The 17,718-nt window shown below is 41.2% G+C and overlaps 1 protein-coding gene across 1 annotated transcript in view; it reads right to left on the bottom strand.

The window, feature by feature from the left end:
* Nucleotides 1–15,456, bottom strand: part of rassf3 (Ras association domain family member 3) — a 47,893-nt gene extending 32,437 nt beyond the window's left edge. Inside the window, exons 1-2 of the mRNA XM_088348736.1 lie at nucleotides 14,691–15,456; nucleotides 2,333–2,469 (exon numbers count right to left, since the gene is read on the bottom strand). Coding sequence (XP_088204862.1) covers nucleotides 2,333–2,469; nucleotides 14,691–15,162 — 609 coding nt within the window. The 5' untranslated portion in view covers nucleotides 15,163–15,456. The remainder of the gene's footprint in view (nucleotides 1–2,332; nucleotides 2,470–14,690) is intronic.
* Nucleotides 15,457–17,718: the final 2,262 nt, after the last annotated feature.

The raw sequence follows: 17,718 nt of genomic DNA, 5'->3' as shown, positions 1-17,718 counted from the left end.
GTGGTCTGTGCAGCCCTTTGAAACTCCTTGTGATTAAGGGCGTCACAAATAAACAAGTCTTGATCTGCATATGGGAGGTTTTTTTTTTACTTGCCTGTGTCGTTTTTTTGGCTCACATAATCAAATACTACAGTGGACTGCCTTTCAATAACCAGCTTGTACAAGATCGGATGTCATACACAGAGTGCCCTATCTGTTTTTACTCACTTAATATAATTTAGTCATTAGGATAAAAAAAGTACATTTTTTTAATCTAATGAACAAATTGACCTTTAATTGTTCCCACGCGCTTGACATTTTGGTCAATATGGAAAAGCTTTATAAGAGACAGAACTCTAAAAATCACAAACTTGCACACAAATGTGAAAGAAACATTTCAGCTGACCATTTCATCAAGCAGCAAACCATCCCCATAATCAATGTAGCAATATGACCCGACAAGGTAGCTGACATGTAAATATTTACTATAAATAAAAGCTCCTTTAGGTTGTCATCATTTTTGTGTAGTGAAGTTGAAAGTAAGGATCACAATCTCTCATACAAACATATCTTCCCGTTTGTGTTGTGTAATGCCTGAAGTGCGGTAACACCAACCAGAAGCACACACTGACTCACAAACACTCCCTTCCAAAAATTACAGTACATGCAAACATAAGTGGCTGCATGTGAGCTCATTTAAATGAAGTTCTGTGTTTTCCACCAGCAAAATACAAATTTGCACATGCACATTATAAAATACAATACTGTATAGTATGTTACTTAAAATAAGTACCAGACCTATATTGTAATTTAAAATGCATAATCAAAAACTTTTATAGTTTTTTATGAAATACTGCAGTACTGTATGGCAATTCATTTATTTTATTTTTTTAAATTTCGTGTTTTGTTTTTTTTTTCCCAAAAAATGCTTTATTGAACAAACGCAGAAACATTTCCATGTAAACATCTTATCACAGTGTTGCGTAAACATTATTTTAACACTATTTCCTTTCCCAGCATTTAGCGACGTAATAAGAAAGCGCTGCCACTGAGGGGGAACATTTTGCATTTGAAAAGAGCACCCTCGTGCGGCTTTTGGCAGTGTTACAACAACAAACAACCATTTTCATATGAAAACAGCTTGATTGCTCCTTTATTTGCATGTTGCTCACAATTTCCCAAAAATATGACGCAATAGCAGTTATACATTATTTTAGTCTAAGACAAAAACCCATTCACTTAAAGAGACAGCGTGTATTATTTAGCGCATCCAATTGGTAAAATATTTATTCATTAAAAATTCATATGTATTTATTTGAATATTAAGCAAAAAAAAAAAAAAAAACAAGAACTATGATATAAAAGTGCATTTTTTAAATACTCGCAGTTCAAGAAATTATTTTACTTAACATGAGGCTGACCCAGAGGGAGCAGACATACCATAAATTCCCGAATACAATTTATATATCCAAATTGCAGTGGAAGTTATCCATCAAAAATGCTACACTTCCCTTTCCTTGTCATTGGCGTCAATGTCGGATCGCCGAAGTTTCTTTTAATCCTCGAGGAACGTTTACAAGTGAATGCAATCTGATCCATGACTGCAGTAACCACCAATGACAACAACACAAAAAGACACATCCGTGTAGCAATCCAGCACTATTCTCCACAGTAGGGTTACCAGGTCGCCGTCATCTAAAAATATAGGGCTCGCGTTTTATGCGACGCAGCCTGCTTTGTGCTTTCTTTCAGCACTGTAGTAAGTATGTGCTCTTCTTCTTAATCGCCATCTTGAATGGTGACATGACCCCAAAACACGTGGCGTAAACAGAACAGGGGAGCCAGCGCTGTTGAATTCAAATTTCCTACGTAGTTGACGCGAGGTGTGCGCCGGGTTTAAAATTTAAGAAATAAATGTAAATTAGCTAATATTTATGGCTGTTTAAGCCTGCTGCTTATAATCCGGTGCGGCTTGTTTAAAGACAAATTTCAGTTTTGTTCCTAAACTTAAGCGGGTTTTAACTAGGGGTGCTCTATAGTCCAGAATTTACGGTAATTGTCCACCATCTTGCTATGGGTATTCAAAAACCTGTCTAATGGCTTGGCCAAAAAAGAGAAGAAAAATTATGGTCACTTTGACTATCCTTCTTTGTGCTTTTTAACACTATTGTTTGGTTGCACTACACAATACAGCAACATCTAGTGGTAAAATAATACACACTATCCCCTTGAAAGAATTCCACGCAGAATTTTAATACTTTTTACTTCGACCAGGGCCTTAAAAAATGGATAATTTCTCATAATGGATCACTGCCATTGTGTTTTATAAAGTATTTAAGTTAAATGAACTCACATTTGATGGCGACGTGTTGTGGTTATTGTTGTTGAGCTGGTCCTGAGAGACGGGCAATGTTGCCGGCGCCACTGCGGCAGGGTGACAGTCAAGGGTTACCCGACTTTGACAGGAGGCGTGGCACGCATACTTGCACCCTGCAATATAATCACAAATAATAAGATATCATTTTAGAATAATTTGAGAAAGAATAGGTAAACAAATCTTACAAGAGTCAGAAAAACATGCAAAATTGTTACGTGGTGGTCATTAGTCTTTAGGCGGTTGAGTTGTTAGCGCTTCTGCAGCACAGTTCTGAGTTCATAAGATTAAATCCAGTTACCAGCCTTCCTGTGTGGAGTTTGCATGTTCTCCCCATGCTTGCTTGGGTTTCCTTTGGGCACTTAGGTCTCTCCCACATTCGAAAAACATGCCTGTCAGTTTAATTCAGGACGAAAGAGCACTCCACCTGGACTCATCTGACGTGAGGAAGACCCTGAGAAGGGTCAACACAAGGAAGGCTCCAGGCCCGGACAACATTCCGGGGCGGGTACTTAGGGAGTGCGCAGATCAGCTGGCTTGTGTACTAACAGACATTTTCAACACCTCGCTAGACCAAGCCAAAGTACCATCATGCTTCAAATTTGCCAACATCATCCCAGTGCCAAAGAAACCCCAGATCTTATCATTCAACGATTACCGGCCCGTTGCACTGACTCCTATCATAATGAAGTGCTTTGAGAGACTGGTTAAAGAGCACATCACCTCCAGTCTCCCCTCCTCATTCGACCCCTTTCAGTTTGCCTACAGGACAAACCGCTCCACCAGGGATGCCATCTCCTCTGCGCTTCACCTGAGCCTGACACATCTAGAGGAGAAGAACACCCATGTGCGGATGCTGTTCCTGGACTTCAGTTCAGCATTCAACACCATCATCCCACAACATCTGGTAGACAAAATGAGACTCCTGGGTTTCAACACCCCCCTGCAGAACTGGCTGCTGGACTTCCTCTGTGACAGACCCCAATCAGTGCGGATAGGTCAGAACAGTTCAGATGTCATCTACCTCAGCACGGGCTCCCCCAAGGCTGCGTCCTAAGCCCCTTGCTGTTCACCTTGATGACACACGACTGCGTCCCTAGGTCCGCCACAAACCACATCGTGAAGTATGCTGACGACACAACAGTGGTGGGCCTCATCAGGGATGACAACGACCTAGCCTACAGAGAGGAGGTGGAGCAGTTGGTGGGCTGGTGCAGGGACAACAGCCTGGTCCTGAATGTTGACAAAACTAAAGAGATCATTGTCGACTTTAGGAAAAACCAGCCCAACCATGCCCCACTTTGCATCAACAACAAGGCTGTGGAGGTTGTCAGCAGTATCAAGTTCCTAGGGGTGCACATTACAAACAAACTCACCTGGTCCGTGAACACTGCATCACTGGTTAAGAGGGCACAACAGCGCCTGTACTTCCTGCGGAGGATGAGGAGAGCCCACCTGCCCCCACCCTCCCTCATCACATTCTACAGGGGCACCATAGAGAGTATCCTGACCAGCTGTATCTCTGTGTGGTGTGGAGGCTGCAGCGCTACCGACTGGGGTAGTGTGAGGAGGGTAACGAGGACAGCAGAGAAAATAATCGGGACTACACTTCCCTCCATTCAGGACATTGGCCAGAAGCGCTGCCTATCCCATGCTAAGAACATTACCGGGGACCCCTCTCACCCCCATCATGGACTGTTCACTCTGCTAGCCTCTGGGAAGAGGTTCTGCAGTGTGCGGTGCAGGACCACCAGGCTCCGCAATAGTCTAGTCCCCCTGGCCATTAGACTGTTAAATGGTCAATCTAACATATAGTTAACTTAAATCTAAACGGTTGCTAATCTGACTTTTTGCACTACTGGCAGTTTTTTATAGCTTGCCACTCATTGCACATTGCTCTCTGCACTATGGTAATTACAGCGTTATTGTTACAGTGTTAATGTTACTGTGTACCTGACTTGTTAACCTGACTGCCCATTTTGCACATCTGGTTAGCTACTCTTCTTGCACTAAGGTAAAATACTATACGTAGCCAATTACAATACAACTTTATTTATATCTGTACATTCAAGGAAACTGTGGGGGTCAGATGCATCGACATTTCGTTCTGTATACACGTGTACTAGAATGACAATAAAGTAGATCTGAATCTGAATCTGAATTGGACGGTTCAAATTGTCCCTATGTGTGAATGAGCGAGTGAGTTGTCTTTCTTTGTGTGCCCTGTGATTGGCTGGCAACCAGTTCAGGGTGTCCCCTTCCCACTGCCCCAAGATGACTGGGATGGGCTCCGGCATCCCCGTGATCCTACTGAAGATAAACGGTGCGGATAATGGATGGATGGATGAAATGTCAAGTCAAGAGATATTTATTTGTATAGCCCTTAATCACAAAGAGTCTCAAAGGGCTGCACAGACCACAGATTATTGCAAACCATAGACTATTACTACGCCATCCCCTGATCTACATAAGGGCAAGGAAAAACTCAAAAACCTCAACATGATGAGGAAAATGATGAAACCTTGAGAAGGTACCACACATGAGGTAATCCCCTTCCAGATGACCAGGCTGCAATGGATGTTGCAATAAAAAATGATACAGATATTGTCAACATAAAATATATTAATATAATATAAAAACACACAAATATTCATATGCTATAGAATAGAAGTGTGTTTTAAGCCTAGATTTAAACATTTCCACTGAGGTTGCAGATCGAATCTCAGTGGGCAGAGCATTCCACAGCACCGGGGCCCGAATGGAGAACGCTCTCGAACCTGCGTATGTCTTCTTGGCTCTAGCGATCACTAGTAGACCAGCATTGTCTTTATTGTCATGGATATCAACTTTGTGAAACATTTGATGTAACAAGATTAGACATGGCATGGGTACATGGGTAAACATGTAATAAAGACTTTAAAGATAAAAACAGATAAGACTGAAGAAAATGAAGAAAGACTTGAGAAAAAATAGGCAAAAATATTTACAACATAGTGCTTGGAGACAGAGTTAAGTTATCATTAGAGTGCAATGAAAAATAATACTGCATCAAAACAATACTGCAAAGAAAAGTAGTACAATAAACATTTTGTAGCTACAAAAACCCGCAAATATATTTTCAGTTTTGTGCGCTTATTTATTGTGGTGATGGCCCTGGGGAAGAAGCTGTTTCTAAGCCTGTTAGTTCTTGTTTTAAGGGCCCTGTAGCGCCAACCAGCGGGCAAAAGGGCAAAAAGGTGGTGGCCGGGGTGGGAAGAGTCTTTTGTAATGTTGATGTCTCTGCTGCGGCAGATTGATTAACCACAACCGTACATGCTTTTTGCACCTGTTGTCCAAGCACTAGACCAGTGGTTTTCAAATTGACTTAGTGACCCACAATCACACCCTAATTGCAAACCCTGACCCAAATCAAAAATGAATTTTGGCTTCTTAAATGTATTGAACAAAAGGCAGTTTAAACCAGAATAAACCTCATGTGCTGTCCCTTCTCAAAGTTTCTTCATTTTCCTTAAGTTTAGGTTTTTGAGTTTTTCCTTGCCCTCATGTAGGTTTTAGATCAGCGGATGGTGCAATAATAGTTTGTAGTTTGCAATAATCTGTGGTCTGTGCAGCCCTTTGAGACTCTTTGTGATTAAGGGCTATACAAATAAACATGACTTGACTTACTAGAATATATAGTAATATCGACCAGCAAAACCAAAACAACTTTAATCATTAACAATACTATTCCCTCCAACGCTCAATTTGCTGCATTTTGGATGGAATCCAAAACTTTAAAAATAAAAAGATAGAGTATCAAATGAAAAGGTGAATATTTTTGTTGGGCCTGGTGGCTCTTCCTCAGTTCTCCCCACCAAAAACTGAACTGTACCTCATCGATCTGATCACATTTTGTTACCGGCAGAGACCGGCACAGCGCACATTCGTTCCGGCCAGCTTAAAATGAAATGAGTGGTCGTGCCCGTGATCCATTATCCCAATCCAGTATTCCTGACAGCGGGGTCAATGAGAGTAAATTTGTGTCACGTGTGGGAGTTTCTTTTGTGACTTTCCGCTTAAAACGAACAGCACCCGTATGGCTGCGATTCATTATCCCCTGTTGACTATTGATGCAAGAGGGGGCCGGCAGAGCCCATGTTACAAAGGAGGGTAAGGGGGTCCTATCTGGTGGATCTTCATGTATGGCCGAGGTTTCCGGTCCCCATTAACCATGACAAAAAGATTACAGTATCTAGGTTTTTTCATGCTCAATGGTCTTTTTCCGTGTTGTGAAAGGGCCATATTCAACTTCCATTTGTTGGGAATTATCGCCATCGACTGTTAAGAAAAATAATTGACCCCGGGTTATTTTCAGTTTTCTAACCATTTTTTGCCAAGGCCCGTTCAGTTTTGAAACATTGCACTAGACTGCACAAGGCCCCGCCCATTTCCCCAACCAATCAATCACATCCTGGGGGTCTTCAGCTCCATACTGTCCATTTGCTGTCCCCACTCGCAGGCAGCGACTGTGCAGTTTTGCAGAGTCGGCAGTTTGTATGGGGAGCGCTGATTCATGCTTTCTGGTCCCCTGTTATGACTGGCGGGCGTCTATCGGATTTCCAGCTTTCACGCATCGAACGGTGGGCCTTGATCCCTACAGGAAGCAACGTTCCTCCATTTTAGACGGAGCTCACTTTTAAAGATGCGGCAGAGGGGTAATGAAAGGTCGAATGTTTAGCAGCGGGGCTCTAATCAGGTTAGTGTTTGTGGATGGAGGCAAAGAGGGAACCTCAAGGGAGGTCATGTTGTCGAGTGAAATAGTCTTGGTACAGTTGTCCCCATTGCAACAAAGCCAAACTAAAAAGATGTAAATTAGGAAAGTTGGCAATTTCAGTTCAAAGCAGATCAAAAAGTTATAACAATTCAACCCTTAAAGCCAAAATAAGTAGCAATTTAAAATTGGCTTAACATGTAGGAAGATGGATCCTAGGGATGCACGATTAACCGAAACCTAATCGACATTGCCACGTGACGTAGTGTGATTGCGTAATCGCACAAAACTGCGTTTTTTTCCCCTGAAGGATTTATAGACAGCAATCCTGATGGAGCTTCACACATGTTTACTTTTATTTAATAATTTAATAATCCTGTAGAATTCAACTAAAAACTCAATCCAAGACGTAGCAAAATTGAATGCCATTACTCTACTTGTTAAGCATTGCGACCACGCTCCGATCTCGTGGGCTTCCCGCTTCTCCTGCCCAGTGATCGCCGAATCGCTGGCTTGCTGTTTACTGCTTATTGGCCTGACTTCTCTGCCCCGCTTCTTCTGGCCAGCGATCGCTGAAATGCTGGCGTTTGTGTTACCTTGCATGACTGCTTCGCTTCCGTAGAAAAGCTTGGTGTGAAAACGTTACGCGTTTGGGTCTACCGTCTGTTCGGGTTCTGACAGGTGGAGAGGAGCCTAAAATATCGCCGTTTGCAGATGACTTGTTAGTAATGTTGAAAGAGCCCCCTTTATCATTACCACCACTGATGGAGAACCTTAAAATACACGGAGTCGCTGTGTATTTAACTAATGAGAGCATATCAGTAGCAACGATGAGATCAGGAAAATGTCCAACAGAGGTGATATAAAGATTTGAATTCAAATGGACGAAAAAAAGGGTTTAAATAGTGGGGGTGATCATTACCCCACATTCCACACAGCTGTTTGATGCAAATTATGGGGAACTGATGAAAACAATTAAGAAGGATTTAGAAAGATAGGAAATGGAGCCTTACTGGGAGGGTAGAAACTATTAGAATGAACACATGACCAAGACTGTTATTTCTGTTTCAGGATCTTCCTATTCTGATTTCGGGCTCTACATTTAAAGTGTTGAATAAATATCAACATTCCGATGGCAAAATAAGAAACCAGAAATTAAATAGAAAAACACTTTTAGCTTCCGAAGATACAGGGGTTTGAATTTACCCAATATTAGAAATTATTATTGGGCAGCTCAAATTACAGCTCTTATTCTGTGGATTACTAAAGACAAATATACAATATGGATGGACATGGAGCAGCCGTCTTGTCCAAATGTGCCTGGGGAATCCTTCCCATTCATATCAGTAGCAATGTGGAAGAAGGTAAAACTCCAGAATGAATGGATTAAAGAAACTAATTAAAACATGTTCAATAATACAAAATACATGACAAATATCAAGGTCCGCGAGCAGGACTACGAAAATAACGAAAAACCCAGATTTCAAACCTGGGTTACGGGTGTTGGTTTTGAAAAATTGTCACAAAAAGGGTTGATGTTGATTACCCGGATGTTGAAAGGACAGGATTGAAATCTTTTGAACATCTTCAAGAATTTGACCCGTCTTAAAAATGATTTTTATAAATATTTGCGACTTAGGCAGTACCTCCAGAGACCTGATGAATGGGGGAAAATATGTCTTCATATCATACTCAAAAGGAGTTAACCATGCTGCTAGTGGAGGACCTGTAAGTTGGAGACTCTGATGTACTATTACTTGGTTGTGTCTCCCACTTCTTTCTTCTCTGTGCTGTTCTCTGAAGGGATTAGTACATGCCATTGTAGGAGATCTTTAGTTTTTTAGGAAATTTCTCACATTGAATAACTTTTATTTTTAAGAACAAGAATAGGTTCTTGATTTTCACACTTAAAATTCTCTTATCCTGGCCACCCTGAGAGTTTAATCATGCCTACAAATGTGATGCTCCAGATACTTAACGAGCTCAAAGGAAAGTCAGTTGTTTTGCTCCTCTAAACAACTAAACTGTTTTCAGCTGTGCTAACATTATTGCACAGTGGATTTCTAATTATCTATTAGCGCTCTAACGTGATTAGCAAATATAATGTACTGTTAGAAGACTGCAGTGCTGGTATCTGAAAATAAGCCTCTAGAAACCAATGTAGATATTGCATTAAACAGCAGAAAATTGAAGCTAAAATAGACATTTACCACCTAAACAACGTATGGGGGTACTTCTGATTAGTTTTATATTATCTTCATTGAGAAAAAAACCCTGTGCTTTTCCTTCAAAAATAAGACCCCCAAACATTTGAACAGTAGCGTATTTTCGACACCGCTGACCTAAATAAATAGCCCAACAATTAAGTCTCAATAAGGTATGTGAAAACTCAAAGTCTAAAAATTGTACTTAACTCATGAAAATTCAGCCCCGGTTGAAGGTTTCACATCAATCCTGAGTAAACCCACAAAAAAAGTCCTGCTTCTAAAAGGTATCTACCATAAGGAATCCTCAAAGCTGTAAACTCACCCGAGCTCTCCCACAGCAAACCGACCTCTAGTCGTCCAGAGCGCCTCATAGTGGCGGGAAAACGGAAGAAAAATCCAGTTATTCTCCGTAAAGTTCTGCCAAAGTTTTTAACCAGGCCCATCATTCCGTCCTGACGGACGCTCCTCTGCTAGGCCACATAAACTTGCAGCCTCCAACTCTGCCGTCCATGATACCTTCACGTTAGTGTGCATGAAACACAGTGGGCAGCAGCACCACCCACATATACACGCCGACGCCCGTTTGTGATGGTCAGCTGCTTCCCCTTGTTTGTTCAGCCATTGTGACACTTGGGCTCCACAAAACATACATACACAGAGTCACTGTTTCTTACACACACTCAAAATTCGACATCTTGGTGGACTCAGGAACTTTCAGAGGACGATTGTACAATTGAACCAGAGGAGACAATTGTCCAGAGCAGTGGTCGCCAACCTTTTCTGTACCACTGACCTTTTCTTTCTGACAATATTTTTACGGCCTGGCCCAGTAATAACCAGAGTTGGCGTCACAATTCGGCACACCACCGTCCCCGGAGGGCGCTAACCGGGTGTGGAGCAAGACACACCTGTGGCTAATTCCATTACACCTGGTTGTGATTACCCTGACCGTATACAAGGACAGTTTGGACAGCATACCGGGTTGGATCATCATCCAGTTTCATACTAGTTTGTGAGGTTTGTTTTTTGTGTTCTGGTTTGGATAGTTCAATCGTTCACTTGACCATTTATTTGTTACCTGGTTGACAAAATTGTGATGAAGTGTCATCATTTTGAGCACCCTGCCATGGTTCCTCCCCTGCGTTTGGGTCCACTCCAAAACATTGGTATTAATACGCTTAGGATGCGATCGCTTATCTCAATAATGAGTGCACTAATGCAGTGGTTTTCGACTGGTCTAACTTTAGGACCCACGATCCCATCGGAATTACAACACGCAACCCAAATCAAAAAATAATTCTACTACTCAAGTTATTGAATTAAAAAATTGCACTTTTAAAATTTTTATTTCACATTTTAAAAGAATAAAATGTTTGGAAAAGTCCTCGTCCCAAACATGCCTCCCGTAAACAAGTAAAAAGGCTTTGTTATGGCAGTATATTTGAATGGATTAAAGGAACTAATTAAAAGCATGGTCATTTGCAGGGCAAAATGACCACCTGCTTTAAAGTGATCAATCCTCCGAAATGTCTTCAATTCGGCGGCTTATTCAGTCATTTGACAGAGGTATCGTTTATAGTTTTTAAGCTACCGATTGATCAAAAACCTCCTGGACCATGTCCACAGCTCAGTGGTTCTAAAATAGTGAGGTGGGGCCCTTTCGGAAGGGCGCGAGGCTCTGTCAAGGGGGCACGTTTGACCTCAAAGTTTTTTTGTTTTGTTTTTTTAACTGTCCTAGAATACAGTGCAATTGCACCTCCCCTACACTAGGGGGCAGTGGCAATCTCACTTGGGGCGGCGCTAAAGGTTTTCCTCTTCCTAGGCCTCAAATGAGCCTAACACTCTTAAGTAACTGCGGGAGGGAGACCAGTTTTAAGTGGCATATTTATATTGATATTAGACACAAGCTCTGGCATTATCATTATTTTATAAATGTTATGTGACTCTCTCTTACAAAAAAAAGAAGAATTTAAATACATTTCCTTTTCTGGTTCTTTGGGGTAAAAAAGTTCCCAACCCAGGCATTACATCGTACAGCAACATCTAGTGGTCGAATGATTCACGCTGTCACTTTAATATCAGAATGCTACTAAATTGTAATTATTGTAAGCACCAAAACAAGCCAAGGGGCAAATTCAATCTTAAGGTTCTACGTGTTGTTTGTTAATAAGTGAACAATTCCGGTAACTCTTACGCATTCATGTGTAACCGAGCGATGCGTTTTCGAGGCACTTCAAGGTTGCGGTATCCAAACAAACTTGAACCCGGCCCATGGAATTTTCAGTCGTATTGGTTTTCCTATCGCGAAGGAGCCGGTTGCCCTGCATGCCGACGGCATTCCAGGCGGCACTGTCGCCACTTAGGCGACTGTCGTCAAGACAAATGGTTGGGGAATTCTTTCTGTCATTAGTGATGGAAGAAAGGAAAGGAAAACATCTTCCTCTTGTAGTTATGTCATTAATGTTGACTCAAACACAAAAAGCACAGTCATGTGTCAGTCTTTGGGTCAGGTTTTTGCGTGTGTTGGTGGCAATTCTGACATTTTAAGGAATTGCATGAAAAATTATTTCCTGCCCAGTACCAGTCTTTAGGACATTGGATTCTGGCCTAAATTTCGTTAAGTCTGCTATAAGTTTGATTTATTCTAAAAACAAGTGTCTAGAATTGGATTTTCCATTCAACGTATTCCAAGTCCCAAAATAGTCATCGTTGTGTTTATCTCATCTAATTTGTTATGAAAGAAGTCCCCAAAAATGCTGTCTTTTATTTTTTTAACCGAAGAAAGACGTATTCAAAATGAAATATTGTTATCTTTTTAAATGATTTATGAACAACCAGATTTTACAATAATTTCAAATAATCAAGTCAAGTTTATTCTTATAGCCCTTAATCACAAAGAGTCTCAAAGGGCTGCACAGACCACCGATTATTGCAAACCACAGATTATTATTACACCATCCCCTGATCTAAAACATACATGAGGGAAAGGAACAACTCAAAACCTCAACATGAAGAAACCTTGAGACGGAACACACATGAGTTAATCCCCCTTCCAGGATGACGAGGCTGCATAGACAGATATTGTCAACATGAAATATAGGTCATTCATGAGCTATAGAATAGAAGTTTGTTTTAAGCCTAGATATTCACAGTTCCACTGAGGTTGCAGATCGAATCTCAGTGGATAGAGCATTCCACAACATCGGGGCCCAAACAGAGAATGCTCTCGAACCTGCGGATCTCTTCTTGGCTCTTGGGATCACTAGTAGACCAGCATTTTCAGAGCGAAGGCTCCAGAGCGGAACATAGGGGGAAATTAGTCATCATTTTGTTATAATTTTTAAAGGGAGAGTGCTCATTATTTGACCACTAGATGTCACTTTATGGTGTACTGCAACCAGAAACAAGTTCTAAAAAAGCACAAGGAAGAATACAAACTACAGAGACTGAAAGTGACAAAGCCTACCCTTCTTTTTTCTTTTTGATGTTTTTGGGTACCCCCAAGAGGAAGATGGCGGAAAACTGTCAGCTCTCTTTAGGTGAGAATCATGCGATGTAAAATACAGGGGCCTAGTTTTGGCATGGACGGAGGGAGCATGTCCCCACCAATATCGCGCAATCAATGTTTTGTCACCATCAATATTGTGTGATCACTTAGAAAATGCAAAGGTCCCCACCAGTTCAAATTTCTCCACCTACAAATATTTTTAAAATTCCTGTTTATGTGTATCAGGGGTCTCAAGCGTGGTGCATGCGGGCACCAGGTTTCCCGCAGACATTTTCCAAAAATAGCTCACTAGTAATGGGTCATTGCAATTTTCTAGTGAATTGGATTTGTAACTGACATGATGTTTTGGTGCTTGACTTACCTTCTAATAATTAAAACATGATAATAACAACAACATAGTGATAACATGGTTATTTTTGAAATGTGACAAATAGTAGCTATCAGCTTCAAAAACCTGATGACAGTGCAAATATGTTTTGCTTATTATATAAAGGTGCTGTCTGGAATTTGAAACTATTTCTCCTTGTCACTATCTCCTGGCTTAGTCATGGCTCAGTCAGCTCATTTCTTAAGTACGGTACGTGCATTTCTTAGACCCACTCAAAAAAAAAAAATTCTTCTGATTTGGAATTTGGGTCTGCCTTTGGACAGTACTTGAAATGGGCCTTTAACTTTTACCATCGTCATGCTACACTTAGAAAACTTTTCCACCCTCCTTCCACACTTTCTGGCTACCCAATGTGTTGCACATCCTGGAGCAGTGTTGTTAAAAGTAAGATGAAAATATATTGGCGGGGAGTGAAAAAGATAAAGGCTCTTTGAACCCAGTTGGGCATTGTGACCGCATTCTTAGGAAACAAAATATTATATACCGGGTATTTACCTTTTTAGGACACCCCATACAATGCACTCGACCTTAATATAAATATTGTTTTTTTAATTAATATTTTTACCACTAATAGGAGCTACACTCCTACCCTTTAACTGCTTCATCCTATCTACGAACAAATATTGCGATGTTTTTGCGCCGCAGGACTTTAAACCACAATTTTTTTCCTTCCCCACAAACAGACCTTTCAAAAAATACAAATGAAATCACTCTTAACATAAAGTAGCTATAGAATAACTAGTTGAATAAGCATTATGGAAGGACAGTGTGTACTATTTTACCACTTTATGTCATTGTTATGTGAGGTGAAACCAAAAACGAATGCTAATAAGCACAAGGAAGAATACGAAATACAGAAACCCAATGAGACCAAACCACACCATTTTGCTTCTCAGTTTTTGCCCAGCCTTCAGCAAAAAAGAAGGCAAAAATGGGAAAATGAGAGAAAAATAAAAAAATAATGGAGGGAAAGGAAAAAAATGGGAAAATAACTTTAAAGAAAAAGGAAATAAAAGTAACAGAAACAAGCATAAATAAATGGGCAAGAAACAAGGAGACAAGAAAAAAAAAGAAAATGAAAACGCAAAAACGAATGAGAGAAAGTGGAGCCAAACAACTAAAACAGAAAGAAAATAGGGCAAGAAAAGATGAAGATGAAAGTGAAAAAAAATGGAAAAAAAGACACCCCCCTCCCCAAAAATGACTTGTTTTTTGGGGGTACCCGTGGCAGCAAGATAAGCGACAGTTATGTCACCTCCCTCTAGCCGAGCCTCATGTTATGTAAAATAAATGTGATTTTCCTCGACCTATATTAAAAGAATACACGTTTGTATGATATTGATTTGATTGCTAAGCTAAAGTACAAGAACTATTGATTTCTTTAATGAATGACACTTTTTTCATCACTCGGAGGCGCTAAATAAAACACACTGTCCTTTTAAGATCAAGAAGAATTATTGTAAAAAATGAAAGCCATCACTTACCTGCACAGGTGAAACCCCTCTGGAAGATGTACTTGCAACAGACGTCGCACCAGGTACCCTCACCCCCGCTTACGAAACTGTGACCTTCCCCGGACTCCTCCTTCACGCGGGGGTCCCTCTCCCCGGGGGTGAAGATGGTTCTCACATCAGGGGGTTTGAAGCCTTTCTTCCGGCTGCGTTGGGGCCCCCCGGCGTGCCTGTCCTCCTGCTCGTCCGTCTTCCGCTCCGGGCTGCCGGGGGCTATGCCGCTCCACGCTGCTTCGAGGATCTCGAGACTGGGCTGTTGGGGCGACTGGTGCCGCCGAAGCACTTTGACCATAGCGCCCTTATGGTAACGCAGCCTGACGCCTGGCAACTGGGGCGGCGGCGGCGATTCGTTCTCCGTCAGCGGGGATCGGTCGTCAGCGAGCCCGGTCAGCGGGAGGAAAGCTCCGTCGAGCTGCTTGCGACACCCGTGGTGGATCACCTTCATGGCCGCGGACGTCGTGATGCAGGCAGCCGACTCGAGTTTCCTGGTCGGCGAGCAGGTTAAGGGAGTCGGCAGCCTCAAAACGGGTTGGATCTCATTTCAACGCGGGTGGACTGACTACACTCGCTCGGAAAACTGTCAGTTAAAAAAAAAATCTTAATAAGTAACACATGACAATTCCCTTGAGTTTCACGAATACATATTTCAATTTGCAGAGTTAGATTGTACACTTCGGCACTAAGTGCATCCCATGAGTCTATTTTGAACAGGTATAAGTTGCCAGTCCCAACACTGCTGCAGTCATAATATTGACCACGTGAATGTGCTGTTTAACAAATTGAAAAAGGATCGTGCAGCGTTAATTCTGGAGAAAAAATACTCACACGCACAAAAAAAACATCTAGACCAGGGGTATCTAACACTGTACCCGTGGGCACCAGGTAGCCACCATAGAACACTGGGGTAGCCCGTAGACAGGTTAAGAATATAGCTCACCAGAAATTCATCAGAAAGATTTCCCCCAAAATTGGATTTCTAACTGGCATGATGTTTTAGTGGGCCTATTTTACCTCAACTTTTAATCATTACGACCTGGCAATAACATAACAACAGTGGTAACATGATAAGTTGTCAGTTTAAAAATTTGTATCAAACTGTTAGCACTTGATGCCTATCATTAACGCAAAAAAAGGTTGGTGATCCCTGTTGTAAACAACCTTAAAGAGCTGAAGGGAATTAGGAACTTTCTACTCACGGCCGCCATCTATTGTCTTGCGTCATCATTGCGGCCACTGTCAGCTCGTTCGTGATGAGCGTGAAAATACCTGCCTTCTTTAGCCAAGCTCGGACAAACTCATCTTTTTTCATCAATATTTTGATGCTACACTAACAAATAAACAATTAAAAAATGCGGGAACAGATAGGACGCCTTCCACCACTCCCGCGTAGAAGGTATAGGGGCTTACCCTCTACCTAATGTGTTCTGCTCCAAACGGTTTTGCGAAAAGTAAGAAAGATATGCTTTATTTTTCCACCGCGCTCAAGTGCTTTTTGAACTTAGTTGGGTACAGATACAGTGCGACTCAAAATAATAGCAGTGCAATGTGATTGACTAGAACAGGGGTCGGGAACCTATGGCTCGCGAGCCATATATGGCTCTTTCTATGAGTATCTGTGGCTCAGAGACAAATTTGATTGCATGCAAAATTTCTCCATCCTGTTCAAAACTTGAGTTATCCATCCTATTCAGTTACACGCAAAGCCAAACCAAAGCTGGATTACATAGTATTACTTTGCAGTATATATAGGGCACGTTTTTCACCACAATTTACAGTCAAGGTGTCACACAAAGAAAGGGGGAAAAAAACTCGTTTTGGCTGTACAACGCTAAAGAATCCCTTATATAAAAGTTCACCATATAATCTGTGTTCAGTGTTCAGATACCTTATGATGAATCCACAGAACTCTAAATACGCCTAAACACCGGAAGAGAACTTAGTCATTTGATTGGGTGAGTGGGAGGGATGGGAGGAGCTATGCAAAAAGTGCAAGCACTCTTACCCATCTCTCGCCCAACGCGGTCTGCGCCAAAAGTGAGCTCATCAGGCTCCCTATTTGCAGAATGTTGTGACGTTTTTACACAATAACTGCTTGCATCTGGTTTTGAAACCAATATGTATGAAAAAAGGGTCAAAATGAGTTTAACCAATGTTGAGTAATTGCAAGAAAGAGACAAGTTTAAAGTGGTATGTTTGTTGATTTTGGGACAGGGGCTTTGGCATTATTCTCGAAACCAATATGTATGAAAAAAGGGTCAAAATGAGTTTAACCAATGTTGAGTAATTGCAAGAAAGAGACAAGTTTAAAGTGGTATGTTTGTTGATTTTGGGACAGGGGCTTTGGCATTATTCTCGTTTCATAATTTTTATCAAATCATCAAAAATAAATGTGCTAAAGACTAAGCTTTTGTCTGGGGTGCGGGTTTAGCAATTTAGTAAATTTGTCTCATAATATATGGCGTGGCTCTTTCCCAAAATAAAATTAATATTTTTTGCTTTTATGGCTCTTTGAGTCAACCCCTGGACTAGAACATGCCTGGTTTTTAGTACATTTTTTATCGTTAACATGTCCAAAACCTGAACGGTGCCACAAGTTGGTTGACCATGCCACACATATGTGAAGCAGATATAAAAAACTGTGGTCATGCAACTGAACATTAGGATTCCTAAATCCCACCTTTTTTGGGAAATACCAAATAATTTTGAATTTGTACAGTCAACAGCAGACACTGCTATTTTTTTAACACACCCCTTTGAACTTGAATTTGCCCAATTGTACAGCCTTCGGAGCACGGCTAATATGAACTCTGGGTCCTGTTTGCTTTCCAAGAATCTATTGTACCTCTTGGTAACTTGTTTGGAATGTAACAATAAAAATATACACTAAAATATGAGATATCTGGTTAGTCACATTGCACTGCTATTATTTTGAACAGCACTGTACGTAATCAAATATTTAACTTTTAGGGAAACCTCAAATGGTGCATTCACCTTCATATGT

The sequence above is a fragment of the Urocampus carinirostris genome, chromosome 11 (genome assembly GCF_059441175.1).
Source record: "Urocampus carinirostris isolate Australia breed hairy pipefish chromosome 11, RoL_Ucar_1.0, whole genome shotgun sequence".
Classification (NCBI taxonomy): Eukaryota; Metazoa; Chordata; class Actinopteri; order Syngnathiformes; family Syngnathidae; genus Urocampus; species Urocampus carinirostris.
The sequence above is the reverse complement of the archived record's forward strand: the minus strand, read 5'-3'. Positions and strand labels throughout refer to the sequence as shown.